This window comes from Dendrobates tinctorius, unplaced genomic scaffold (assembly GCF_039654945.1).
Source record: "Dendrobates tinctorius isolate UK_male_01 unplaced genomic scaffold, ASM3965494v1 ptg000116l, whole genome shotgun sequence".
Taxonomy (NCBI): domain Eukaryota; kingdom Metazoa; phylum Chordata; class Amphibia; order Anura; family Dendrobatidae; genus Dendrobates; species Dendrobates tinctorius.
The window spans coordinates 364,888-390,527 of record NW_027361784.1 but is presented as its reverse complement, the minus strand read 5'-3'; the positions used below and the strand labels follow the sequence as shown (position 1 = coordinate 390,527).

Here is a 25,640-nt window from a genome sequence, read left to right as displayed (position 1 = left end):
CTTAATATCCTAACTACCGTGCAGGTGTCCCAGAAATGACTGGAATTCATGTCCCCCTCCCCTTCATGGAGCCAAGCACGGCCCTACGTGGTAGCACAGGCTCAGTATGACTACTTGGGGACAATGGCCACCACCAGATTCCCCGCCGGGATGGCCCACTGACTGTGCAGTCAGGCCGGCGGGGACGAGCACCCCACCCTCCGCCGCTGCGCGCCCCCGAGGCCTAAAGGGAAGGAGGGAACAGGCGGTGATTATGCCACCCAGTCAGCGGTTGCCATAGCAGCGCTTGACGTCACTCCTCGGCCCCTGCTCAGCGATTGGAGGAAACCCCGTGGATCGGTTAGAGCTTTGAGCGCTCGGAAGAGACCGGACTCTCCCAGCGGCAGTCGCCTGAGAGACGCGCATTCACACCCAGCCCGGGGACCCGACACCGCCCGCTGCAGCTGCTCTCCGTGCTCCCCTCTCCGACACAGGTAACGGGCAGCGGGGCTGAGGCTTCCTCACCACCGGGGGAGGGCTGAGCCTGACAGGGCGGGGGGAGGCCCTGTAATGGCGGAGGGGAAGCATTGTTCAGAGCGCAGGGAGGGGGCCGCCCGGGCGAAGCCTCCATCATTGTGCAGCAGCAGTTCTCTCCCTATGGAGGCGCTGCACGCTCTGCACCCAGGCTGTGCTGGGACTTGTAGTCCCCCAGAAGCATTGTCCCCAGATTTTTTTTTTTTTCCTATCACAGGACCCTCCCTCCTCTCTCCATCCCCTCCTTCCCCCATCACCCCCTTATATGGAGGCTGATCTCATCTCCCCGGCCATAGGCGCAGACACCGATCGTTCCCTATTGACCACCCCCCCCCCCATCCATCCATCCATCCAGGTATTTTGATCTTGGCAATAAAAAACATTTTATTTGCCTGTAATGTGTGAATTACACCCAATGTGACCCTGTAGGGTGAGGGATTCCCAATAATGGGGCTTCTTATGGGGTCTCTGCTCTATAGGGTCCCCATCTCCATTCATTTCCATCACGTGTAATGCTATCAGGGGGTCTGTACATCTATCCGGGGGTCTCTGCCGTTGCATGCACCCCCCCCCCCCCCCAGTTGCATCGATGCAGTTTTTTTTTTTGTTGCAGACATTGCAGCACAGGTGAGGCCGCCCCCTCCGCCGCCTCCTTCTCCGTGTCCTCGGGGAGGTGTCTCCTGCGATCATCCTCTCTGCTGGGTCAGCGGCGAACAGACAAGGTGACAGTGGCCATATTCCCAGGAAAGGTTGCGCACATCCCTCCCCTATCTCACAAAGGAATCCTGTTCTGGCAGAGGAGACCAGGTCGATCCCGGCTGGGTCGGTCGCATTCGTTTTCTTGGGACCCGCACTGGGCCTGATCATCTTCTGCAGGGATTAAGGTCATGGTGACCTCCTCGGTACACGTATAATGGACCTATATTTGGTGCAGCTCCTCGTGCCGGCTGGTGGCGTTCTGCCGCATGCCCTGTCACCAGGCTATTTTATAACGGGGGGGTGGTGGTGGCATTTGATTGTCGGAATTTGCTAAATGTGGACCGTGACCGGGGTGGAAGAATAGGCTTCTCCAGACCTGTGCATAGCTAGATCGCACCTCCCCCACACATTCCAGATACTTGGGCTGGATGGGAGGTGTTCATCTGGGTAATGCCTTGCAGGGTTTTTTTTTTTAAGATATGTACAGGACAAGGACAGGGGGTCTGGATTGTGACCGCTGCCGTGTCTGATGCAGCGTGGGTTAGCTTCCCGGAAGACAAGGTCCGCCATGCGAGGCTCGGTTTCCTTTCAGAGGATGTTAATGTTTTTCAAGTATTTCCAGATGGGGAATTAGGGTCCGGTCATATGCATGTTGTAGCCCTGCTTTGTACATTAACCTGGTCATATCTTCTCCATTTGGTCCTTGCAGCACATGGGGCGCTCCGAATTCACCATGATGCAATGGCGGGTGGAGCATAATCTTCACTTGAGGATGATTGTCAATTACTTGGACGGGGGGGGCACCTCCCTTGCTATAAAAGCAGGGCGTCTGGGTGATGTCTGTCGGCCTGTGCTCCCTAATGTGTAGCCAGACGCATTACCATACAAACCGGTAACGCAGGCAGATCCGGGTGGGGCCATACTGATCCCTATCAAACGGCTGCAGGTTTTCTCTTCTACCCCCGCCGCTGGGGCTGCACAGTGACCGGGAGAGACATTGCTTGCCTCCTCTGCAGTCTCTAGTAAGAACCCCCCCCCCATATCTCATCCGATCCATGATTGTGGATCCTTATAGTGAAATTCCAGCATGCTTTTTACTAAGACTTGCCACTCGTCGGGGTGGGGTGTGGTGAATGGCTTTCTTTTTTTTTTTTCTCTCTATTCTTTCCTCCCTACGCTATGTTCTTGTTTGTACTTGTACAACACCTTGCGGCTGCCGTGCAGGAAGACGCCTGCACGCTGGTGGCAGATGTGCACGGGTCGGCCCTTTTTGTAGTGCATTGGCTGGCCTATGACCCCCCACTCAGCGGGGTATACATGTTATATGTACTCCAGTCCCTGAATTATGATCAGAGCAGGGGATATGAGCCTACACAGGGGCTCGGTGTCCGTCACTCACCACCCTAGATTAGTTCTCAGCATAAGCCTGCCATAGGTTTGGATGCATTTGTTCCGAGCAGTGCAATTATTCATGTAGGAAGGCGGAGTGGGCGCAGCCTGGGAAAATGTACTGCAGCAGGGGTGATAATGACATGTAGGTTGTGGCGTGTGACTAGCGCTAACCATGCTCAGGCTTAACCCTTATGATGCCTGTAGTGACTCTAGCGTTGTTGGCTCTCATGCATGGCATTGCTCTTCCCCTTTGGCACAGTCTGTATACATGCAGTGGGTTAAACTGGGGCACCGTAACGTTTCCCCTCTGTAACTATGATGGAGGGTATGGCTATGCCCCCATGCCTATGTTGGATGAGTCATGGCAGCCAGCAATGTTCTATCTGAGCACTCAGTACTTCGTTTTAATTGTTAGAGAAATGAATTTCTCTTCTTTTTTTGGGTCGGTTCCTACATTGTGTATTTGGTATATATTTTGTACATAGGTTTTCCCTGCAGAAAATCCATAGCAGATTATAGCACCAGCAAAGAAGGGGGTCCAACAAATCTCGCCCTACACTTTCCTGCATAGAAATTGACCTTTCGGGGCATATCAGTTCAACTGTTGCAGTGGAAATCTGCACAAAATCCACATGTAGCACACAGGGCTTGTACTGTATATACTCCGGAAAAATCAACAATTATGCAACGTGTGAACCTACCCTTAGTGTCTTCAGAAAATGGCCTCTTGTTTTTTATGTGAAGAAAATATCTTGCATTAATTTAGGGTAATGTTCACCCCTCACCCCTCCCAAAGCTATAGCATCAAATCCTGAAACCTTGCAGTTTTCCTTCTGCCACTGAGCCTCGTGGTAGACTGACACCTCCTGTTCTGCACTGATCACTTCTCAGCAGTCATTTCATCATCTCAGGCAGGATGACACTGACTGGTAACACCTATGTATAGGTGACCCCCCCCCCCCCCCCCCCCCCGAATCCACCATTTACAGCAGGTGATGGTCACAGGTCACCTCTTCCTCCCTGCGCCGTGGCCTCTGTGCACAGAGTATACCCACAAAACCGGGGAAGATCTCCAGACTATAGTTTCACATGGTGTTTGTTTATGCTGTAAAGCAGATTGCTGCGGTTAGAAGCGGCATGGACCACCCTCGAAAGGCTGAATAAAAAAAAATGTACAATTAGAAAATTAAAATACATTAAAAATGAGCATCTGGTTTAAATCGTTAAGTATAGGTGATGCGTTCCTTTTTATGTAAGTGAGTGGTAAAATTTCTTATGTCGGCTGTCATGCCTTTGTTTTTTTTCTTTTTTTTTTTTTTTTTTTTTTTAATTTAAAGGGTTGCAATTAAATGTAGTTATCCACAGAAAAAGCAAGAAACATGATGACTTGGTATCCAGTCACTAGGACCACCACTGATCCACAGAACTGGGGTCCCAAAGTCCTCGTGTGAGAGGAGCAGTAGGACACAGGCTCATCCTCACTCTGACTTGTATGGGACTGTCGGGCTATTATGTTCAGTTTCACAGTAGTGAGTGGAGCCGTTGTCTCGCCTGTATGACTGCTCCGTTCCTACAGGCCTTTCGGCCACGGTTCTTGGGATCAGTCGGTATCTACCCCCTCATCAGTCGTACAGTTCTATATGATTGGGATAGGTGGATGTATTTATTGACAGATTCCCTTTAAAGTCTTCTCACCTATTTTTTGGCCTATAAGATGTGATGCTGTAGATAAGCCCCCGATGTAACCTGAAAAACAAGTTAGATTATACTTACCGCGGGGGCGGTGGATGTCGCCGTCCGGCGCCTCCCATGTTCTAGTGATGACATCCTCCTTGCTTCTGCCGTGGCTCCTGCGCAGGCGTACTTTATTGGCCCTGTTGAGGGCAGAGTAAAGTACTGCAATGCGCAGGCGCCGGACCTCTCTGACCTTTCCCGGCGCATGCGCACTGTAGTACTTTACTCTGCTCTCAATATGGCAAATATAGTACGCCTGCGCAGGAGCCGTGGCCGAAGTAAGAAGGAGGACGTCCTCTCTAGAAGATGGGAGGCGACGGACCGCAACACCCATCAGACCGGACCCCGGGGTGAGTATAATCTAACTTGTTTTTCTTATCTTTGAGGTTACATCAGTGGCTTATCTACAGCATTACAGAATGCTGTAGATAAGCCCCTGATGGCGGTGGCCGCAGCTTGGGGTATGTGCACACGGTGCGGATTCTGCTGCGTTGTACAGTACCTTATTTCCTATGGAAATTAAAAAACGCTGTGCACATGCTGCGGATATTTCCGCGCGGTTTTGCTGCGGTTTACAATCCGCAGCATGTCAATTGTTTGGTGCAGAAATGCTGCAGTTTTACACCTCATCCATTATGAGGTGTAAAACCGCAGGACTTTTGTCCTGCGGTTTTCTCTCCAAAATCCGCACACCCAAAAAACTAAGTATGCACATAGCCTTATAGGCCAAAAATGAGGTGACAGATTCCCTTTAATGATCTATTCTTCAGTGATTAAGTATTTTCCGGACAGATGGCTGTACTTGCCCCACGTTCCTGGTTGGGGCGGGTTTGTGTTTAATGTCTGTAGATATTGAATTTAATATACACCCATAGAATAAACTTTGTGTGAATGGTGCCACAGCAGGAGTGTATACTAGAGGTGAGCGTATCACCAGTGGCGATGTCATTAGTCTGTGGTTGCCGTACCGGAGCCGTCTACTACCTGCTGGAGTCCCCCCAAAGACTTTCTGATTAGTAGACCCGGCACGACATCATGTGTGCTGCATACTGCTACGATGACGTTGCTCCGCTCCTACATATTGGAAGGTTCCGGGGATTCCAGGGTAGAGCTCATGTCTGGCAGCCATGGACCAGGCATGTTGACATAGCTGCTGGACTAGGGGCTGGGGAAAGTATTCGCTTTTTTTTTTTTTTTGTGCATTATGAAAATTCTTGCTTAATCACTTCAGGGTGCCATTTAAATTAAATAAGAAAAAAATGTTCATCTGTACTATTCCAGTGATGTTGGCTTTGCTCTTCCCGGCAGGTCACGGGGCGTTGTTGCAGGTTTCTGCAGCCGATCAGCAGCCATTGTTCAGCTGCAGCTCATGGGTTTTCTGCCAGAGCTGTCGTCTGCTTCTGATGAAATGGTAACTGCTGCAGCAAACCTGTGACTCGCCGGGAATAAGTGGCGCCAGCATGGCACAGGTGTTGGAGGTGAAAATCCACTGTTTATTGTAATGGGGCCCTGAACCGTTTTAAGATGGGGTTCTCCAGTAGTTGACAACCTTTTGACCCCCTTGCTCCACTCCAGCGATGCCCCTGTGACCACTGGATCGGAGTGCATGGGTGATTTTTGCCTGACGTGCCCGTGCTGTCAGATCACATCCCGGCCTTCATATCGTGCGGCCAGAGATCCCGCCCCGCAGTCGCTTATGATGTATTCACACTGCGGGGCTGGGAATCTCGGGCATGTGCAGTAGTTCTCTGCGGCTCTCATGCCCGAGATTCCCAGCCCCGCAGTGTTAATACATCATAAGCGACTGCGGGGAGGGATCTCTGGCCGCACGATATGAAGGCTGGGATGTGGTCGGGCAGCGCTAACTGCGCATGCCCAAGAAGATATAGTACAGCGCAGGCGCCACATTTCAAAAGAAAACTGAGGAGGTGGCGCCAAATACGAAAGAACTGATGGATGCGAGGCGTCTGTCAGAGGGGGAAAGACCTGCCCCCCTGTCAAAATTCAGGTATTTTTGAACAATTTTAAACGCTTATTTCTGCAGTGGAACGGAAGATAAGTAACAGAGCCACCTTGACAGAATGCAGCATTAGTGCTGCACAAGGTGTCTTACTTAAAAATGCATGCAGGGGGTGACAGGTTCCCTTATACAGGTTTTAATTTTGTAGGCCCATTAATTGCCTGCAGGTTGATGGTGTTCCGTGTCGTGAGACCCACACCGAACTCCCAATAAGGGCTGATAAGTGTGCGGCCCGGGAGGCAGGAGCACACAGTAGAGGACGGAATAAGACCTAGGCGCTCTATAGGGTCTGCACTCCAGTCTGCACACTTCTGCCTTCCTTTAGATCAGCATGGTGTATGGTGTATTCCTGGTAAATGTTTAGCTTCTTTGATCCAAGCATTCATGTTTGAGTAGACTCCTCGCAACTCCGATCTCCCCAGGGAGTAAGTGTTTTCACACTCTGTTAGCAGTAAGTTTGCATGTGTTATATGAATCTTACACATTTCTATATGGAGGCAGCCAGTAAAAAAAAAACAGCATATTGTTTTCTTCATATACATAGGAGTTTATGGGCGACATGACGCATGTGTTAAATGGATGCCATTATAGTCTGTGGGTGGTGCATGCTACACGGCGGTATCTGCTAAACTGAGACTCTCGGGAAGAAATCGTCCTGAGTCATGTCTAGGAAACGTGCTGCAGCAATGATTGGGCAGGATGAACGCCAATCTGCCCCATACTTGTGTTCTTCCAGACATCTAGGGCCCCTTGCAGAATCTGCTGTGCTGTCGATTCTCAGTGTTATATAGCTGTGTATATGTGTCCAGTCAGCAGTGTGGGGCAGGGTCCCGGATGGCGTGGGCATTATCTGCAGTCACAGGGGGTACAAGGTGCACATTGGAGAACACTTGTTCCCTTCCAGGAGGATTACACCGCAGTTCAATTGCACCTTGTGAAACCAGACACTGACAAGCAGATAGCATTGCCTTCTTAGTTATGTCTTATGTCTAAATCGTTAAAGTCTAAGAATATCTGGAAAGAAAAAACTTTTTAACAGTGATCAATGAGTGGAACAGGCTGCCACGAGAGGTGGTGAGTTCTCCTTCAATAGAAGTCTTCAAACAGAGGCTGGACAGACATCTGTCTGGGATGATTTGGCAAATCCTGCTTTTAGCAGGGCGCTAGCCCAGGAGGTCCCTTCCAACTCTACCATTCTATGAAATGTTGGATTCCCCTGGAGGGGACACGTGAGGGCTGGACACTGTACTTGCCAACACTTCTCTGGATGGAGGTTTTGTTAAGGAACTTTGGTTCATGTCAGAGGATGGCATCCTACATGGCTCCAAAACCTAGGAGGGACGTGATTGTCTAGTGGACACTACTCACTTGGTCTTATCTCGGCTCCCCATTTTGTTATAAGAATCTGTCACTGGATTCATTCTACAGGCAGCATGAATCCGAGCCTGGCTTTGCAGCCAAGTATGTTTTGCGTATATATAGTTTGTAAATCCAGCCGAGGGCTATAGAGCGAGACCAGACTAGTCTTTCGTGGCTCCTGGCCGGCTTCTCCTTGCACTACTCAGTTGACTAACTGGTCTCTGCCCATGTACACACATGACCCAGGCTCTGGTTCGGGCAGCATGAATCTAGTGACTGCTTCCCATTAAGGCTACGTTCATACAGTTGTCTAGTTAGACGGCAAAGCCTAGATCAAAAGCTGGTCTCCAAGACCCAAACAAACAGCCCCATATATCCCTATAAGGCTGCTCAGTCGAGATCCGTGGCTGATCTTGATGTCGTGGTCTCTGCAGAATTGGATGGGAGTGATTGCAGTGGGCAATGAGGAGTTCTTCCATGTAAATTTATTGGGGTCTTGGGCAAGGCCTAAAAGGAAGCATGCTGCCGCAAGTCATGTCTGCAAATTGACTGCAAAAGGCAAATCTTGCCAGTGATGCAGCTTTCCTGGAGTTGGCAGTGCAGAATAGAGGGAATCTGCCACTCAATTAATGCTTTCCAAGCCACAGGCAGCATGAATTGGAGCCTGGCGGCACGATGGCAGCCAGTTATGTCTCCTGTAATTTAAAGATTCAGCCGGGCACCGTAGGTAGACTAGTCCCACACTGCTTGGCCATGTTTTCTCAATGCTGGATGATCGATAAGCCTCACACCCCCCCCCCATGTGTGTACTTAGAGAAGGACCTGTCAGTTACCTAGTAGGGTGCTGGAGGGGCATCATAAAAAAAACAAAAAACCCTTGCTGCATAACTGATGCATGGTGCCTGAGATTTTGACAGTTTGAATTGAGTGTCGATTTCCCTTTAAGTAGGTAATGGGATCTTTAATAGCATTTTCTCTCCATTGTGATGGCTGTGGACGGCACAAGGACTTCTCCTTTTGACTTTATTCTCTTGTTTTATACAGTGATGGTGCTGTATAATGGTTGAGGGGGATGAATGGCATTTCACCCCTCTGACTGGATGTGATGTGTAATTGCTGCTTGGCGTCCGTTAATAGTCAGTGTAATGTGGTTGTCTCATTGCTGCACTTTCACCATTGGCAGCGCCTAGGAGACTGCTGATGGCTGGACCACTTGTCGTTTTGTTAAAAATCCTTATGCTTGTGCCTCTGAGGGTGAGTCTTCACCTTTAAGGATACGTGTCGGCAATCAGGAAACGGCAGCGCTTTGGACGCGACATATCTTTGCTGCATTCTAATTGCGCAGGTAAATCGTCGGTGTTCACTGAACAGTGCGGATTTACCATAACAGAAATGGACATGCCCCGGCTCGTAACCCCCGCGCCGCAGAGGAGTTCACTCAGCGTCAACTAGAAGCACACCGAGCGTGAGAATCTTACAGTGTGCTTGTAACCTAGAACGCAGCGCAGGTGAGCCGTGTCCAAACCGCTGCTATTCCTGATCACGGGTGCGTCCCCGAAATTGTAGTTGCCTCCTCTCCGGCTGCACGGTGTCCTGCTGCAATCATGAACTCTCCTTAACCTTTAAAGGGAACCCGTCACCTGGAAAACCAGTATAACTTCTGAATCAGCGGTAATCGTAGGTAAATGGCATATATACCCTGTGTAGCCGGCCAGTTAAAGGGAGAAAGTGGTCTTATCCTCCCTGAAGCCACTCACTGTCATTTGTCACTTTGACAGCCTGCTCTGCAGCATGTGTGGTGTATATGATCCAATGATTACAATGGGACAGGCCAACTATCTATAAGTTCACCTGACCAATCTTTGTTCTCCTGGCAATAATTTGTCAGCAGCTTTGACTGGTCACACACTGGCCAATGCTCTGCTGATGGTCCATAGAAATGTATGGTCCCAGTTATTGTACACTTTTGCCATCTTATCGCATAGTTAAGGTGGACCTAAAAAATAATTCTTGGTCAGTAGCACATGCCTTCATGTAACAATCATCACTCGACATGCTAGATCATTGACCAGCGCTCATTACAGGCAGATATCTTTCCTTGTAAAAGGACCCCTGCTCCCCTCTTCTGAGAATACATGCGTGTATGTCTGTAGGGGGGGTTGGGGGCTGTTGGCCATCTGGTATACACAGCCAGCCTAGTACCTTTACATATATTCACATACTGAGTTGTCTCTTGGCTTCAGTCTCACTAACGTGGTCTAATAATGGCTGTATTGGCCCTGGTGGTCAGGAGCCAGTGTGCCGAGATATTTGCCCCTCTCAGTGCCAGACTGTGGGTCTTTTACATGACCGTTCTGTACAGTGCTTGGTGTGAACAATGCATCTTCCATAGCGTTACAGCAGACTATGGGAGGCAGTACAGGTATAAGGCTGTAACGCCCCACCCCATTAAAAAAAAAAAAGCAAGATATTTTGCTGTCGGGATCATCCATACTGGTTTTGCAGCATTTTTGTAGGTTTGACAATATTGAAAGAAGTTCATATATCTGCATGGTGGGATTTGTTTTTCTCGAAATGAATGAAAATCTGAAGTTTAGATTTGTACGAAATTAGACATTGACTTTTTTTTTTTTTTGTCTTTTTCCACCCAGATCCTTTAGCCATGGATAAATGCGAGCTGGTACAGAAGGCCAAATTGGCTGAGCAGGCAGAGAGGTACGATGACATGGCCGCCTGCATGAAGCGAGTGACGGAAGAAGGACTTGAACTGTCCAACGAGGAGAGGAATCTTCTGTCAGTCGCCTACAAAAATGTAGTAGGTGCCCGTCGGTCGTCCTGGAGGGTTATCTCCAGTATTGAGCAGAAGACAGAAGGCAGCGAGAAAAAGCAGCAGATGGCTCGAGAATACCGGGAGAAGATCGAGACAGAATTGAGAGAGATCTGTAATGATGTCCTGGTAAGAAATGCTTCTTTCTCGGCCTGCTGCTCTGTACTGCCCGCTTATTCCTAAGGTCAGAAACATGAGAAGTGAGCGCACACAGCTGTATATAGCGGGGGTCTGGTTCCTCCCCTTTAGGACAGACCAGATATCTTGACTAGTGATGGGCGGCACTGCTCATTGCTGGATGCAGTATTGAGAAGTGCTGGGTAGAGTTGAGCAAATTTTTCCAAGTTCGGTTCCGATTACGATCGGCTGCGATTATTGAATTTACAAGATTTGCCGAACGTCATGGGAGTAGAAGTGAACGAATATGTTCAGAATCGATTGCCAAGCATAACTTCGGCACAAATAGGGTACCAGTATGGACGAATATGGCAAATTCAGATTGATGACTTGCTAGTTCTGTTCAGTATGTAGCTGCAGATAAGCGCAGTTCTCTTGAATGGGGGCTGTCCTGCAGCACCACTACACATTGAATGGAGCACCGTTCCATGCGTTTACATTGGGCTCCCGCCGGAGCTTGTAACTGGTCGATCATCAATATATTATTGCCGGATAACTTTACGATCCTTCAGACCTGCCCAGTAAGCTGACGTGTGTGTGTGTGTGCGCATTGTTATTGGAAACTGTGTATACTGTCTTATAAAGGGCCTATTCAGGCTTCATTCACACAGGATTTTTATTTTTTTTGTTTGGGCAAGAAATGAACTAAAAAGTGTGGAAAATCACTCTGCATTTCTTACTGCAAAAAAAGTGGGTGAAACTACCCTAAACGTTTTTTTTTTTTTCTTACTGGTGTAAATGAATTGTTAGAACAAAGAACTGGCTTGTGATTTAATCCTTGCTAAAGGACCGGGGGACATTCAGTACTTGTGGAAGAAAGGCGATTGAGACCTCCAACGACGAAAACGCTCTTTTAGGCTTTGTGCCCACTGTAGCGTTTTTGAAGCGTTGAGGGGTCAAAGCGCTTCAAAAACGCAGCTTCCCATTCATTTTAATGCTTTTTGGCCTTTTTGTGCCAATGGATGCGTTTTTTACCGCTAAGGAAATGCTTAGCGGCTAAAAACGCAACATGTTCATTAATTTTGCGGCTTTGTCCGCGTTTTTAGCTATTTCCTATGGCCCAGAAGACGAGCGGGAAAAAAAAAACACGCATTAAACACTCGTTTTTTGAGCAAAAAACACGCGTTTTCTGGGAAGGAGTCCGGTTTTGTATCAGGTTTAAAACTCTACTGTAGACACAGCCTTACGGTTACAAAGTCAGACTGGCCTGTCTTGCCACAGGTTGCATCACCCCTCACAAGGCTGGATCCTTGGCTGATGACCAGTAGTATTGTGTGACGGATATAGTTGAACTTGCTGTCTGTGATCGGCATTGTGGCCTGGGTCTTGAAGTGATCACCACATTGCAACTATCTTGTATTCACATTTTATGCGCCATCTCATTGAGAGATGAGGATCTGCCACATTATCAGACAATGTACAGTATGAGCATGCCACCTCTTTGAAAGCGATGCCTCTTGGATGAGGTCACACAGATGTTGTGCACATTTCCCTCCCCCCCAAATAAAGACTAACGGGAAGTGTTTCCTGTCTCATGCTTCCTGGTTCCTCCTGTGGGAAAGATGCTCAGCCACATCCACAGACGACGGTCACCCACCCTCTGCTCCCTGTGTGACTGTAGACCTAGAGAATGGTGAGGACGTCTGTGATTGGGACCCATGTAAGACCTTTAATGGAGTGTTCACAAGATGTGCCATCCATGCATTGAGACCCCCTGGGTTTTTCTGACATCAGGCGTGCTGGACAGTTCAGGGGCTGCGGAAACTGTGCGATGACGGAGTGTTGTGCGCAAGTTGTATCCTAATTATAATAGGATCAAGGTGTTAAACTTTCTGGATGTTGGGAAACTCTACCCCCTGGCATGCAGTTACATGCCTGATCTGACATCAAGAGTTAAACAGAGGGAAACCTTCAAGTACATTAAAAGGAACTATATATGACCAAAGGGTTAAAACGCTGGAAAAAAACTTTCTATGTATCTTTTATACATGGTCTTCCTTTTCAGGTCATTATGAAAATGCACGTCGTTGTACACATTGATCACTGCCCTCACTAAAAAATGGCATGCGTTTTTGGGCTCTTTGCTTATTTTGCCACCTTGGTCCCACGTGAGCCTCTGGCTGTCTAGATGTAGGTGTTGGATCATTGGGCATATATAGTCTGAGATATAATGCCATTTGGTGACTCCTGGTTTTGTAGGTTATTCTGTCTTTAGACCACATTTGATGGTCTATATTTATTTATTTATTTATTTATTTTTTTAACTTCTGCTGAAAATGGGTGATGTCTTTGGGTTTGGGCCAGTAGACAACCCACGAAGCCTATGAAATACTGTAGATGGGTTGGCCGTAGCCATCTAATTCTGAGATATGTCCACCTGCCAAAATCATATTCGTAGGCCAACAAATATCTTCCCTTAAAGAGTTATTCCTAACATTTCAAAGTTATCGGCAAACCTTCCAATAGGTGATAAGTTGTGGACCACTGGGACTCTGACCAATCCTGAGAGCAGGCCTCTGAAATCCCCCATCGGAAAGGATCGGTGGCACATAAACAGCCCTTCATTTCAATGGGGCCTTTCAGCACTTTGTTCTCAAAATCCATATGGGTTGGAAGGATAGGTAAGGACTTAAAATGCTAGTAATAAACCTTGAAGGTGCTCGTAGACCTTTGGCTGAACCCTGGTTTGGCTGTCTGCTCTTCATCCTCACCCTTCCCCCTCTTGTACATACACCCTTTGCTCAGCATGTGTATATGCTGAGACATCTATTGTGGGTATAATGGATCAGGCAGCTAAAATCCAGAATGGCCCTGCGACATTGACCGTAGGGGGAGAGCTGGGGCACTCCCACACATTAGGTGGCCAGCCAGTTTTCCTTTGTTTGAAGCCACAGAATAGCTGGGTCTTCTGACCGTGCAGACTGACGTTTTCCCCGTTCTTTCTGTGTTCAGCAGTTCGTGGCTGTGTACCATGTAATAAAAGGCTTTGGGCTGTTCTGAAATTGCAGGGTTGAAGCTGTCTACTCCTCAGGGAGTACAAAGTCCTTCCTGGCTGGTGTGCGGCTCAGTGAGGGTATGTGTCACTGGGTGTGTCGGGCCGCGCGCCAGTATTCCCGTTACCACAATACGGACAACTCCTAAAGAAACCCTGACTTCCCGACAAATGTCCCTCCTAGCAACGCAGCAGCAGCGGGTCCAGCCGAATGGGTCTGCCATGCCGTCTTCTAGGATTTCCAGAGTCAGCTGTTCGCTCACATAATCTGCCCACTCATACATTCTTAAAGGGCCAGCGCTCTCAGGCTGGAGTGAGGAAGAGTGCAGGGCTCTTCAGTGAGATTCCCAGCCCTGTGGTCTCTTATCAGACATCTTGGCCTGAGACCTCGAGGACACTTTCCACACGTGTATGTTACAAGTATTGGAGCTTTACATGAGGCCTTTCCAGGACTGGATCCAGCTGTCATTAGATATGATCACTTGGTCTAAAGTTGTATATTTATTTCTCTGCCTCCATTTATACAATAGTATGTGCCTCGTGTTAGATTCCTAATGTGACCGGGTGCACGCAGGCTCACTCTAGAATTTAGCTGACTTTTTTTCTAGGAAGATGAAACTGGAACTAATAGTAACAAACGGTCATGTCGCGTAACATTCCAACTTGCGTTACGTGACCTTTTTAACCCCTTAGTGACGTGGCCAAATTTTTAAAAATCTGACCAGTGTCCCTTTATGTAGTAACTCTGGAACGTTTCAACAAATTACGTGATCTTGCAATATTCAGAAATGTGACAAATGTGTATAAAAAAAGCAATTTTTAATGATTATCCCTTTAATCCAGATAGTCATTCCACAGAAAAAACATTAGTAAATAACATTTCTCCCGTGTCTGCTTTACATCAGCGCCATTTGTAAAATGTTTTATTTTGTTAGCATTTTAGGAGGTTTAAAAATGTAGAAGTGTTTTTTTTTTTTTTTTTCAAGGAAATTTATAAAAAAAAAATTTTTGAGGGACCTATCCAGGTTCGAAGTGACTTTTAGGGATCCTATATATTGAAAAACCTACTTGCTCCTTGCCTATATTCAAACCGGTTTGGGAAATATCATCAGAGCTTTGGCCTTTCGTTTGGTCCTTAGACTCTAAAATGTATTATATATATATATATATAATATATATATATATATATATATATATTATATAATTTGTGTACAAGCCGGGATTTTCAGCCCTTTTTGGGCTGAAAGTCCCCCTCTCGGCTTAAACATGAGTCATATATCGGGGGGGAGCGGGGGTGTTCAGAGATCATACTGACACCCCCCCCCCACCGACATCTCTGCAACCCCCGCCGGCTTCTCCCACAGTCTCCCTTCCTTCAGCGGTCACATGGTACCGCTCATTAAACTCATGAATATGCGCATATTCATGCGTTTAATGAGCGGTACCTCGTGACCGCTGAAGGGAGACCGTGGGAGAAGTGGGCGGGGGCTGCAGAGACCGCGGCCGGAGGGGGTAAGTATATCCAATATTCACCTGTCCCGGTCCATTGCTGCTGTCTCTGCTGCATCCTCTCAGTGACTTTTAGGCAGCAAAGGACGCGATGATGTGGTTAGTGTGCACTGCGCCCTCTGCTGCCTGAACAGTCACTGACCAGATGGCAGCGGTGGAACGGGGACAGGTGACTAACGCAGGTGCCGGGTCCTGAGCCAGCGGCGACACTGGCACCTGTCCCCCCATAGTGTGCCGATGTCTCTGCCTGCTCAGGACCCGACACCTGGCCCCCAGCGACGACAGAGGAGTCCTTTTTTCATATGGGGGCATAATCTATGGAGCATCTTATTGGGACATAATCTATTGGACATTATATGGGGGCATAATCTATGGAGCATTTTATGGTGGCATATTCTGTGGAGCATCTTATGGGGCCATAACCTTTATGGAGCAGCATATGGGGCATATTGTTCTATGGAGCATCTTATGGAGGCATAACCTATATGGGGCATATTCTATGGGGCCAATATTAACCTTTGTGCAGCATTATATGGGGTGTATTTTGTATGGAGCATCTTATGGGGCCCATCATGAACTGTATGGAGCATTATATTGGGCTCCTGATTCAATATGGATATTCAAAAACATTTAACCTACTGATGTCTCAATGTATTTTACTTTTATTGGAATCTTTTTTTTTTTATTCTTGAAATTTACCGTTAGCTGCTGCATTTTCCACCCTTGGCTTATACGTGAGTCAATTAGTTTTAAGTTTGTTTTTTTTTGTGGCAAAATTAGAGGGGTTGGCTTATACACGAGTATATGCGGTATGTTACTGGTATGAGTTTAATAAAGGCTGTCTGTACCTGCAGTAGGGATGGCAGACTCCCTATACAGTGGTTGCCTCCTAGTAATATATTGCTAGTAAGCAATATAGCAGAGACCCTCGGAATGACGTTGGCTTTGCAAAGGACGTTGCCATATTGAAAAACAAGCAGTCATGCATGTTGGGTGTTGTAAGCAGAAGGAGGGTTATGATCTGCCACTACCTCTGACCACCCCCACACACACACCCCGATCCTGCTTTTTTGGTGCACAGATCTGCAGCGTGGCTAAATTCACTTTCTCAGCATTTGGACCCCCATTAATCATATAGTGTCCCCCATCCATCTGATCATAGACATGCTTATCTGTCTATTGGCTTCTGACATGTATATTCCTTGCCAGAGAAAAGTGTAATACAGGGCTAGGATAGAGAAGCACCTGTGGATCACTATGTGCCCTCTCTGGATCCCCCAAAATTAGTAGAATCGGTATCCCATGATCCCTGTGTGGCAGTCCAAAAAGAAATAGATGAGGTGGCCATACATGAATGAGGTGCTCTTTAATGTTAAACTTATGGGAGTAAGGAAACTTTTGCAATTCGTATTAAAGGGGTTTTCCAGTCTTGGCACAATCTGCAGTCTCTTCAGGTGACTTGTGAATTGTCCCAGCACACACCGTCAGGATTCTCCAGTGCCAGTGGTGACACCAGGTTGGTCATGTGACCGCACTTATGTAATATGCGTCCTTCCTGCCACATTCAGACTAGACGTGCGTGTCTCGTTCAATTCATTTGTATAGAGTGAGGCCACGAATGTCTAGTCTTAGTGTGTCTGGGAGAATGCATATTACATATTTGCTGTCACATGACCGCCTAGAAAATCCTGAAAGTTTGCGCTCTGAGGATTCACAAGTCTGCGGTCATATAGAGCGCCTGTAGACTTCTGCCAAACCTGAACAACCCCTTAAGGTACGGTAGGAGCATGGCTCTTCCTTTCTAGAATGCAAACAGACAAGAAGATGACTCCTCAGTTTAATTTTTGGTGGGAGTCCTGGAACTGACGTTCATCTGAAATGTGTGACCTTTAATTACATATATTATAAATGTCCTCCGATCTTAATACCGCTTTAGCTTTTATTGTGGCCCTTTGGAATTTCTTCAATTGGGCAACGTGGCCCTTGGACCCAAAAAGGTTGTGCACCTTTTGTCATAAAGTATTGTCACATCCTACTGATGTAATAGGAATGACACCCGAGCCGGGACATGATGCGGTCATGGAGCAAGGCTCTGGTAATGAAGAAAATGTACTTGCTCCTCCTAGTGGTAGATCATATTTATGCAGATAACTGGTCGGTCTTTGTCTTCTACATGGCACGCAAAAGCTTGCTTTAGAAGTTACAAGGAAAAAAAAGTTAGTTTTATACAAACTTTATGTATTTTATTTCAGAGGTTAATAAATGACTGGAAATGGTCTATTTTCTATCCTTTTGCACACACTGACTTTAACACTGGAGCCTGCTTTATTAATGGCTGACAACCGTCCTCTTATTGTTGAGCTGTTGGTTTTGATATTTTTTTTTTTTTTTTTTCTTTCAGAATCTTCTGGACAAGTTCTTGGTTCCCAACGCATCACAAGCTGAAAGCAAAGTTTTCTACTTGAAAATGAAGGGAGACTATTACCGTTACCTGGCTGAAGTAGCTAGCGGAGTAGACAAGAAAAGTAATGACTGCAGATTTATATTTTATATGAATTGGTATGACGGCGCAGCGTCACCACTCGCTGCCTTTCTCCTGTAGACGACATCTTTTTACCCTGTGGCAGTGTCACGCTGGACAGTTACACTCCAGACCCCGTGTATTACATGGCAGCCTGACAGATGTGAGCTGCTGATTGCTGCTTTATCTGCGGGCAGCATGAAATGGCCAGACCCTAATTCCTTTGAGCAGAAGGTGTCATAGGATCTCGCTCTTACCCGAGTCCTGAGATTAATGGCTTCTTCCCCATAATTAACGGGGGAGCCACACTGCATCTTTCCCATCCATGGTTACAGTATACTGATGGATGCAGACATGCCTTTTCTTAGAGTGGTTGTCCAGTCTTGGGGAACAAGTCTACAGACCTGTGAATCCTCACAGCGTGCTCTTTCAGGATTCGCTGGTGTCGAGAGCAGGCCGGCATTGACCACAAGTATGTGTTTGGCATATGTCCGTCTAGATGTGACCGGCCTCGCTCAATTCGCTCTCATACAAGTCTCCTACTTGGGTGAATGCTCCCGGCACTGGTGAGTCCTGACAACTTGTACCCAGAGACTAGGAATCCCCTTTTTAAAGGGACTATGTCAGCACAGAATGACTGTTGAAACTAAGTCTTGGTGCTTCACAGCGGGGCCAATGTATACACCCCCTGGCCACCTGTTTGTTTTCCCTCAATCGCCTCCTCCTCTTCATTAATTGACAGCTCTGGCTTCATAGGGCCCGAGGAAGGTGGAGATTGATGGAAACCGAGCAGGTGGGAAGCTGTATGTAATGATTGTGTAGTGTATCTATGATGCAGTCAATCAGAGGCTGGACAGACATCTGTCTGAGATGGTTTAGTGAATCCTGCATTGAGCGGGGGGTTAGACACGATGACCCTGGAGGTCCCTTCCAACTCTACCATTCCATGAATCTATGAATAGAAGAGGACCTGAGGAACCCCAACAGTAAGGGGAATTACCATCTCAAGGGTAATGAGGAAGAAGACAGCAGGGCAGGGGGTTGGACACTATGACCCGGGAGGTCCCTTCTGATTCTGAATGGCCTCAGCATGAAGCACCAAGCTTCTGGTTTCAACAGTCATTCTGTGCAGACAGTCCTTTAAGTATGGGCTTTTTTTTTCCTTCATTTGGATTTGATGCGGTTTCCAGTGATTTTTCAACAAGGTGCCAACTGCTTATAAGTGAGGGCACATATAATGGAGAGTCCTCCAGAGCTCGTCCTCCACTGTGGCTGGTTTTATGACAAATGTAGTTAAGTTTCCATTAAGTGACCCAGCACTGGCATTGGCTATCCAAGCTGAGGGCAGCATAAACATGGTGGTAGATTGCCTCTAGGGACTATCCATTTTGGATCATAAGGGGGTGTGTATATGCTCTAATGGGGCACTTGTCTTCAGGCGACCACTCATATTCAGGTCAGTTTTCACAATACACTACACAGCTTGGCGCTTGCTGCCATTCTCTTGTACTTTAGGTTTGGGTATCGAATAGGCACGTTCTTATTGAGAACCGGTCACGTTGTACATGCAGTATGATCTGTGGGCAGTATTTTATAGGGCGCGAGACTGAGCAGAATAAGACTCGTATAGCTTGTATTTTATTCAGAGATCCCTGGTGTTTGTATGCCTGAGTCCGGAGGGCGGTCCTTATCAGTGCTTAATGCTGAGTAGGACCGCCCACTGGACTCAGATATATAAATACACTTTTTATTCATTGAAAGCCTTAGTAAGTTTTACTGAAACTTTTCCAACAAAAATGTATGTTACTCTGACCAGCTCTTGGTGTAGCACATCCCGCCGGCAGATCATATATCATTTACAGCGTGACAGGTTAAAGGGAACCTAACAGTACACACTTGATTGTGTACAGCCCTGACGCTCCATGTGATTACTTGGAGAGTTATTGAGAAGGACCCCGTGCAAGAAAAGTAAACTGGAAATACTACCCAAGATGAAGTAGCTTGTAACGTTGGTGTCTCCTCTCCTGGGGCTCTTGTTGCTGCACAGGTTACATGTACGGTGTCTGTGCCCCGTGGCTGGGTGTATGTACATGGGGGGGGCACCACATCCGACCTTTGTCCATGTGCTTGTATACAGATGTACCATTGTATCACCGCTCTCCTCCTGGCACTTCTGGGATGTCTTGTCTCCATTTCCTTCCTTTTTTGCTTAGGCAAATTTAAAACGCTTGAGTTTTTACAAAGTCACTTTGGAGGGTTAAAAATAGTAATTATAATTTTTTTCTTTATTTCTGACAGTAGGTTGTGAACATTTCTGTCTGAGTTACACAATGGGCATCTCCGCTGATGGCTGTGCCGCTCCTCGCACCCTGTGGGTCGGTCGTACCCGCGTTTTATCACCGATAATTATTGGTGTTTTCTCCTGACTAGCTCAGTCCGTACGACTGATCACGTGTGAGCGGGCAGCTCCACAGAGGTCTCCCCGGTGCCGTCTGTTTTGCACACGCTTCCAGTCTTAATGACAGGATGTCGCCCATACATACACACGCCGCATCCATCTTGCACAATGAGACTCGCAGGAAGTTCACTTTCCTGTCCATTTCCTCTTCCAGTCCTTCTAATGTATTGTCCACATAGGTAGGTTTTAGCTTTACTGGCCAGTGTTTCTGGCATTAGAAAACCAAAATAACCACGAGCTTTAACCCCTTAACTACTGCTGGTACAGGTTTTTATGGTGGTCAGCAATAGGGCCTTATTCTACCATGCGTGTGTCAGGGCAGTGCAAGATATGCCGTCTACAGGTGTCCTGTGCCACCTTGGAGTGGGTGCGCGCTCTGGCATCAGGGCTACAGCTCTTAACAGGAGATGAGGGAACTCAAACGCCATTTAACCCCTTGATTGCTGCTTTTTTGAGAGATGACCTGGTCAGATGGGGAGTTAGTTTAGAAGTTATCCCCATCATGGGAATCTGGGATAACATCCCAATTGCTGAGGGCCTAACCACTGTGACCCCACTGATCCAGAGAACAAAGACTCTGAAGACCCTTTTGTGAATGGCACGGTGGTCAGTCATGGGCACTGCAGCTCCATTGTTTGGCGAGACAACCTGAGAGATCTGAACGCTGCACTATGATCGACCATCGTTTCATTCACATGGGGCTTTTCAGAGCCTTGGTTCTCGGGAGCAGTGGGGTCACAGTGGTTGCACCCCCAGACAAAGGAAGTTATCCACTTTCCTATCAGAGCGACCCCTGGCTTACGCCTGTGTTCTGGTAGAACGTAAGGTCAGTATATTGTAGGGCAGCAGCTCAAACTCACCAGGGTATGTACAGATCGAAATTGGGTTTTATTCTAAGGCAAATCATTCTCCTTTTTTAAAGTCTGCTTACAGGGCCTGGTGCACTGAGGTGGAAGGGGTCGTGTCCGGATTGTAACTTGCTGTCCTTCTCTTCCAGCGATCGTGGAGCAGTCCCAGCAGGCGTATCAAGATGCCTTTGACATCAGCAAAACAGAGATGCAACCCACACATCCCATCAGACTCGGCCTGGCTCTGAACTTCTCCGTCTTCTTCTACGAGATCCTAAACTCCCCAGAAAAAGCCTGTTCTCTGGCAAAAACGGTGAGAGAAATGAGAAGCGTTGCCTTACGCTGGGCATTTGACTGAGCAGTGACATTACCCCTCTCTTTCCAGGCTTTCGATGAAGCTATTGCTGAGCTCGATACTCTGAGTGAAGAATCCTACAAAGATAGCACATTAATAATGCAATTACTGCGAGACAACTTGACAGTAAGTTATTAGTTTGTGTGTGTGTAATATATCGTGAGTGATGATATGACACTGCTGCCATTTTCCTATGTACTGATGCCGACTGTTGACTATTCCCTGCTTGTCCTTCATTTCCCCTATCCTTGTCCTGTGTAGACAACCCCAGTCCCAGCCGGGACACGACGGCAGACATGCGGCACCCACGTGACAGCCCCACTCAGCTAGTTTTGGGAGTTACTGCATTATATTATTAGAGACGCAACCTAGCGGGATTTGGTATTTGGTCATGGTTGACTTACATCTCAATTACCCACACAATATCCTTTTTAGGCGTATATGAATCTGCAAATACCCGTGTAGTGATGCTGGGGGTAGGAGTGGACTTTTATTTTCTTGCCCACACTGCTAATAGTTAGAAATTACAGTGTTTTTTCCATTCGGCACCAGTTGCTGAAATAGGATGTGACCTTGTCTAGAGTCCTCCATGGGTCTGCCCTATTAAAGTTAAAGGTCAGAGGTAGCACTGTTGTAGGATTGGCCATGATTACTTGGACTTCATTTTCTTTGGGCCTGCCAAGTGCAGCACTCAGCTTTTCCAGCGGACTCAGAGAATGAATAGAGCAGCAGTCGGGCATGCAAACTAATGTGCCAAACTAACAGTGATAAGTGACCAGGTCTATCGATCAGTGGAAGGTCGCATCATCCCATTCTCCACTCATCTATCACTGGATAGATAATTTCTCTTCACAAGACAACCCCTTGAGTGGGATGTCAGAGGATGGTACTGCATTCAGTTCTCCCGCCTATGCCCCAGCCTGGACCAGCATGTTGTCAGAGGGCAGTCTCAAGCCCCGTCACACATAGCGATCTCGCTAGAGAGATCGCTGCGGAGTCACAAGTTTTGTGACGCAACAGCGATCTCACCAGCGACATTGCTGTGTGTGACAGCGACCGGCCCCCCTGCCGGGGATCGCTGTGGAAACCTCTAAACATTTTGGGGTCGCTGGTCTCCAGCTGGCCAGCACGCATCGCTGCGTGTGACAGGCGGGAGACCAGCGAGCAGGAGCTGGTAACTAGGGTAAACGCAGGGTTTCTAAGGGGCGCCCAGCGCCTAGAAACCCGATGTGTACCTTAGTTACCAGCGCGCTGATGCAGGGAGCTGGTAACCAAGGTACACATCGGGTTTCTAAGTGACGCATGCCCATTAGAAACCCGATGTGTACCTGGGTTACCAGCTCCCTGCATCAGTGCACTGGTAACTAAAAGTACACAGCGACGCCGCGCGCTCGGCGTCGCTGGTGCTGATAGCTGGTGAAGCTGTTTGACAGCTCACCAGCGATCATGTAGCGACTCGCCAGCGATCGTGACGTTGATATCGTCGGGATCGCTGGTGAGTTGCTATGTGTGACAGGGCCCTTACCACAGTTTTTCCATTGCTGCATCATTCCTCTGGAGTCAGTCATGGTAATGGAGGCTGTGAGAGGTGAGCACAGCACCGGCACACTTCTCCTATCCTTGCCGGACCACAGCTTGTTTCTCTGAAACAGGACATATTCAGGGGCCTTTGATGGAAGCTGAGTGACAGCAGTTCTTTTTATCACCTTCCTAAAACAAATCCTCATGAGGTGGCATGGTCACTCGCCCTACTTTTATTGCCAGACCCTGATGAAGTCATGTTTTCAGACAAACAAGCAGCATTGAAAAGTGTGCCAATGCTGCGTTCACCTCTCCCACAGAGCCTCAATCACCACGCTTAATTTTGGAAGTAATCGTAAGGCGGGGATAAAAGAAGTTGTGGTAAGTGACTACAGCGCCTCCCCCCTCCAGATGACATCCTGTTTCGAAGGGGTTGATAGAAACTTGAAAAGTCAGTGCAGGACCATCCTCTTGTCACGGTCTATTACAGTAACGTCTCGGGATAAAAAAAATAAAAAATTATGGGTTAGCTGTGTAGGGGCAAGTAGGGCACTTTAAAATAAAGCAAATGACAAGAGTGACTAGGGGATAAAATGGATATTTATGAGGGGCTTTGTACCCCTTTTAAGATCCATTGAGGTCTTTGAACCTTACAGTGAGTTCACACAATTATCAGTTGCTGATTTTTGCCAAGAATCTTGCAAATCTATTAACATTAAAAGTCGCAGTGAAATCTGTCCACATTCAAAGCGGCGTATTTTTATTTTTTTTAAATTGAGGATGAATGATCTAATTCTGTCTTTCTTTGCAGTTGTGGACATCAGACACTCAAGGGGACGAAGCTGAGCAAGCGGAGTGCGGCGGAGAGAATTAATCAGCCTTCCTTTTCTGTCTGCCTCATTCTAAAAAAGAAAAAAAAATTGACACAATAGACCATTGTCATCCTTACTGTCCCACACATAGGTTTATTTTTTTTATTATTTTTTTGTTTACAAATATAAAAGGTTTATGTTACTTCTATTTGGATTTCTATATTTCCCACGTGGTTTTGTGTTTAATAGGGAGTAGGGCCAGTTAACCTTTTTGGGGCTTTTTTTTTTTTTTTTCCCCTCCCTCGTCCTTTCCCCACCTCATAAGGTGACCAATATGGGGGAATCCAACATTTTTATACATGTTTTAAATGTTTGGCCGAGTACTTCAGGTACATTGCGCGCTACCACAGGGGCCCATTATTCCCCGTATTCAAGCACCATGAACTGCTTGCTTATCGGCCTGTGTAACGGCAAGTAAGAGACGTTTGGTTTGCGCTGTAGGGGGAGACTTTAGATTTCCATAGCACATTGCTATAGGGCAGTGCTGTAGTCCACAATCGGATTCCCTCTCTGTGCCTAAACATGCTTTCTAGCGAATGGTCCCTGCGATAGCTGGTCAAAATCCTGAGCGAAAAAAAAGAAAAATAACAAAGAAAATACGGTTCACATTCCATTCTCCTTACGGTTTGCTGACGTTTAGTTTTTTTTTGTCGCTATTCTCCATTTTATTTGTATTTAAATCGTTTAAAACAACCTAAGATCAAAAAAGAGATAAGTACTTGACACATTAAAGACGTACATGCTTGGTATTCCATAATTTCACTATATATCAAGCACAACAGAAAAAAACAAAACATATATTTAACTTTTAGTTTTATTTTTGTTTTTGATACTTGCCTAACATGCATGTGGCTGTAAAAAATTACAATACAAAATAGTTACCAGGGGAATAACTTGAGATGATGGCTAGCTTTGTTTAATGTCTTATGAAATTTTCATGAACAATCCAAGCATAATTGTTAAAAGAACATGTGTAATAAGTTGATGTAAGTGGAATAAAAGTTTTATGAATGGACTTTTCAACTACTTAAGAAATGGTTATATTCAGTGCTTTTATTGTATGGTCGTCTGTTACATCTACAACCCTCTGGACTAGGCCTTGCATTTGAATGGCTGGTTGTGGACTTGTACATGCACACAATTCTATCGTTCTCTCATCCTCAGTCAAGAGGCCCCTATACACATTAATGGTGTGTCCCCCTTCCCCACAGAAATTGGTGGCTTCTGCCCACTTTTTTTTTTTTTTTCCTGTATGAGGTCTCCCAACTCGACCCTGACAAGATGTCAAGGGAGTAAAGGATGGAAGGGCACATTCAGAAGTCTGTGCCAATCAGGACCTCAATGCGCTTACTGGCCTGCTGCTCTCTTGACCAGAGCATGATTGCTTCATATATTTCTATGCCTGGGTTGGGAGGTCTGCAGTTTGGGCATTGTGTTCAATCTCTTGCTGATTTACACCCAAAGGTGAAGAGGTTTGTGAGCCGAGGAAAGGACTTTAAAATGTCTCCGGACATGTTGGCAACTATTGGGCACTTGGTGTTTAGTGTGACGGATAACTCGTAAAGAACTTTGGGTTGCAACAATAAGCCTATAAAGGCCCCCATACACATTAGAAGGCCCGTCGGATGAGCGTTAGAGGAACAGCAAGCTCTTTGAGCAGGCTGCTCATCTTCAGGAGAACCAATTGATCAGCAGTCTGAAATTGGACAAGTCCAGTTATCCTCTTCCCCCAACCACCACCTTCTGCTGAAGCCCCAATACAATACACAGCAGAACCTGCTGATATTGGCGGGTGCGGACGACGTTGCTGACTTAATTCCTCACCACACACGTCTCATTGGAT

General features: G+C 46.9%; 1 protein-coding gene across 2 annotated transcripts; it reads left to right on the top strand.

Moving 5' to 3' along the window:
* Positions 1–283: 283 nt before the first annotated feature.
* On the top strand, positions 284–24,812 carry YWHAZ (tyrosine 3-monooxygenase/tryptophan 5-monooxygenase activation protein zeta). Of its 2 annotated transcripts, XM_073590071.1 has the most exons (7): positions 284–473; positions 1,127–1,235; positions 10,369–10,673; positions 17,624–17,747; positions 21,199–21,362; positions 21,435–21,530; positions 23,737–24,812. In XM_073590071.1, the coding sequence occupies exons 3-7, from the start codon at positions 10,380–10,382 to the stop codon at positions 23,797–23,799; spliced, it is 741 nt and encodes a 246-aa protein (XP_073446172.1). In that variant the 5' UTR covers positions 284–473; positions 1,127–1,235; positions 10,369–10,379; the 3' UTR covers positions 23,800–24,812. The 2 variants fall into 2 exon arrangements, with proteins under 2 accessions (XP_073446172.1, XP_073446171.1); XM_073590070.1 differs by lacking the exon at positions 1,127–1,235 and having other exon boundaries at positions 285–473.
* Positions 24,813–25,640: the final 828 nt, after the last annotated feature.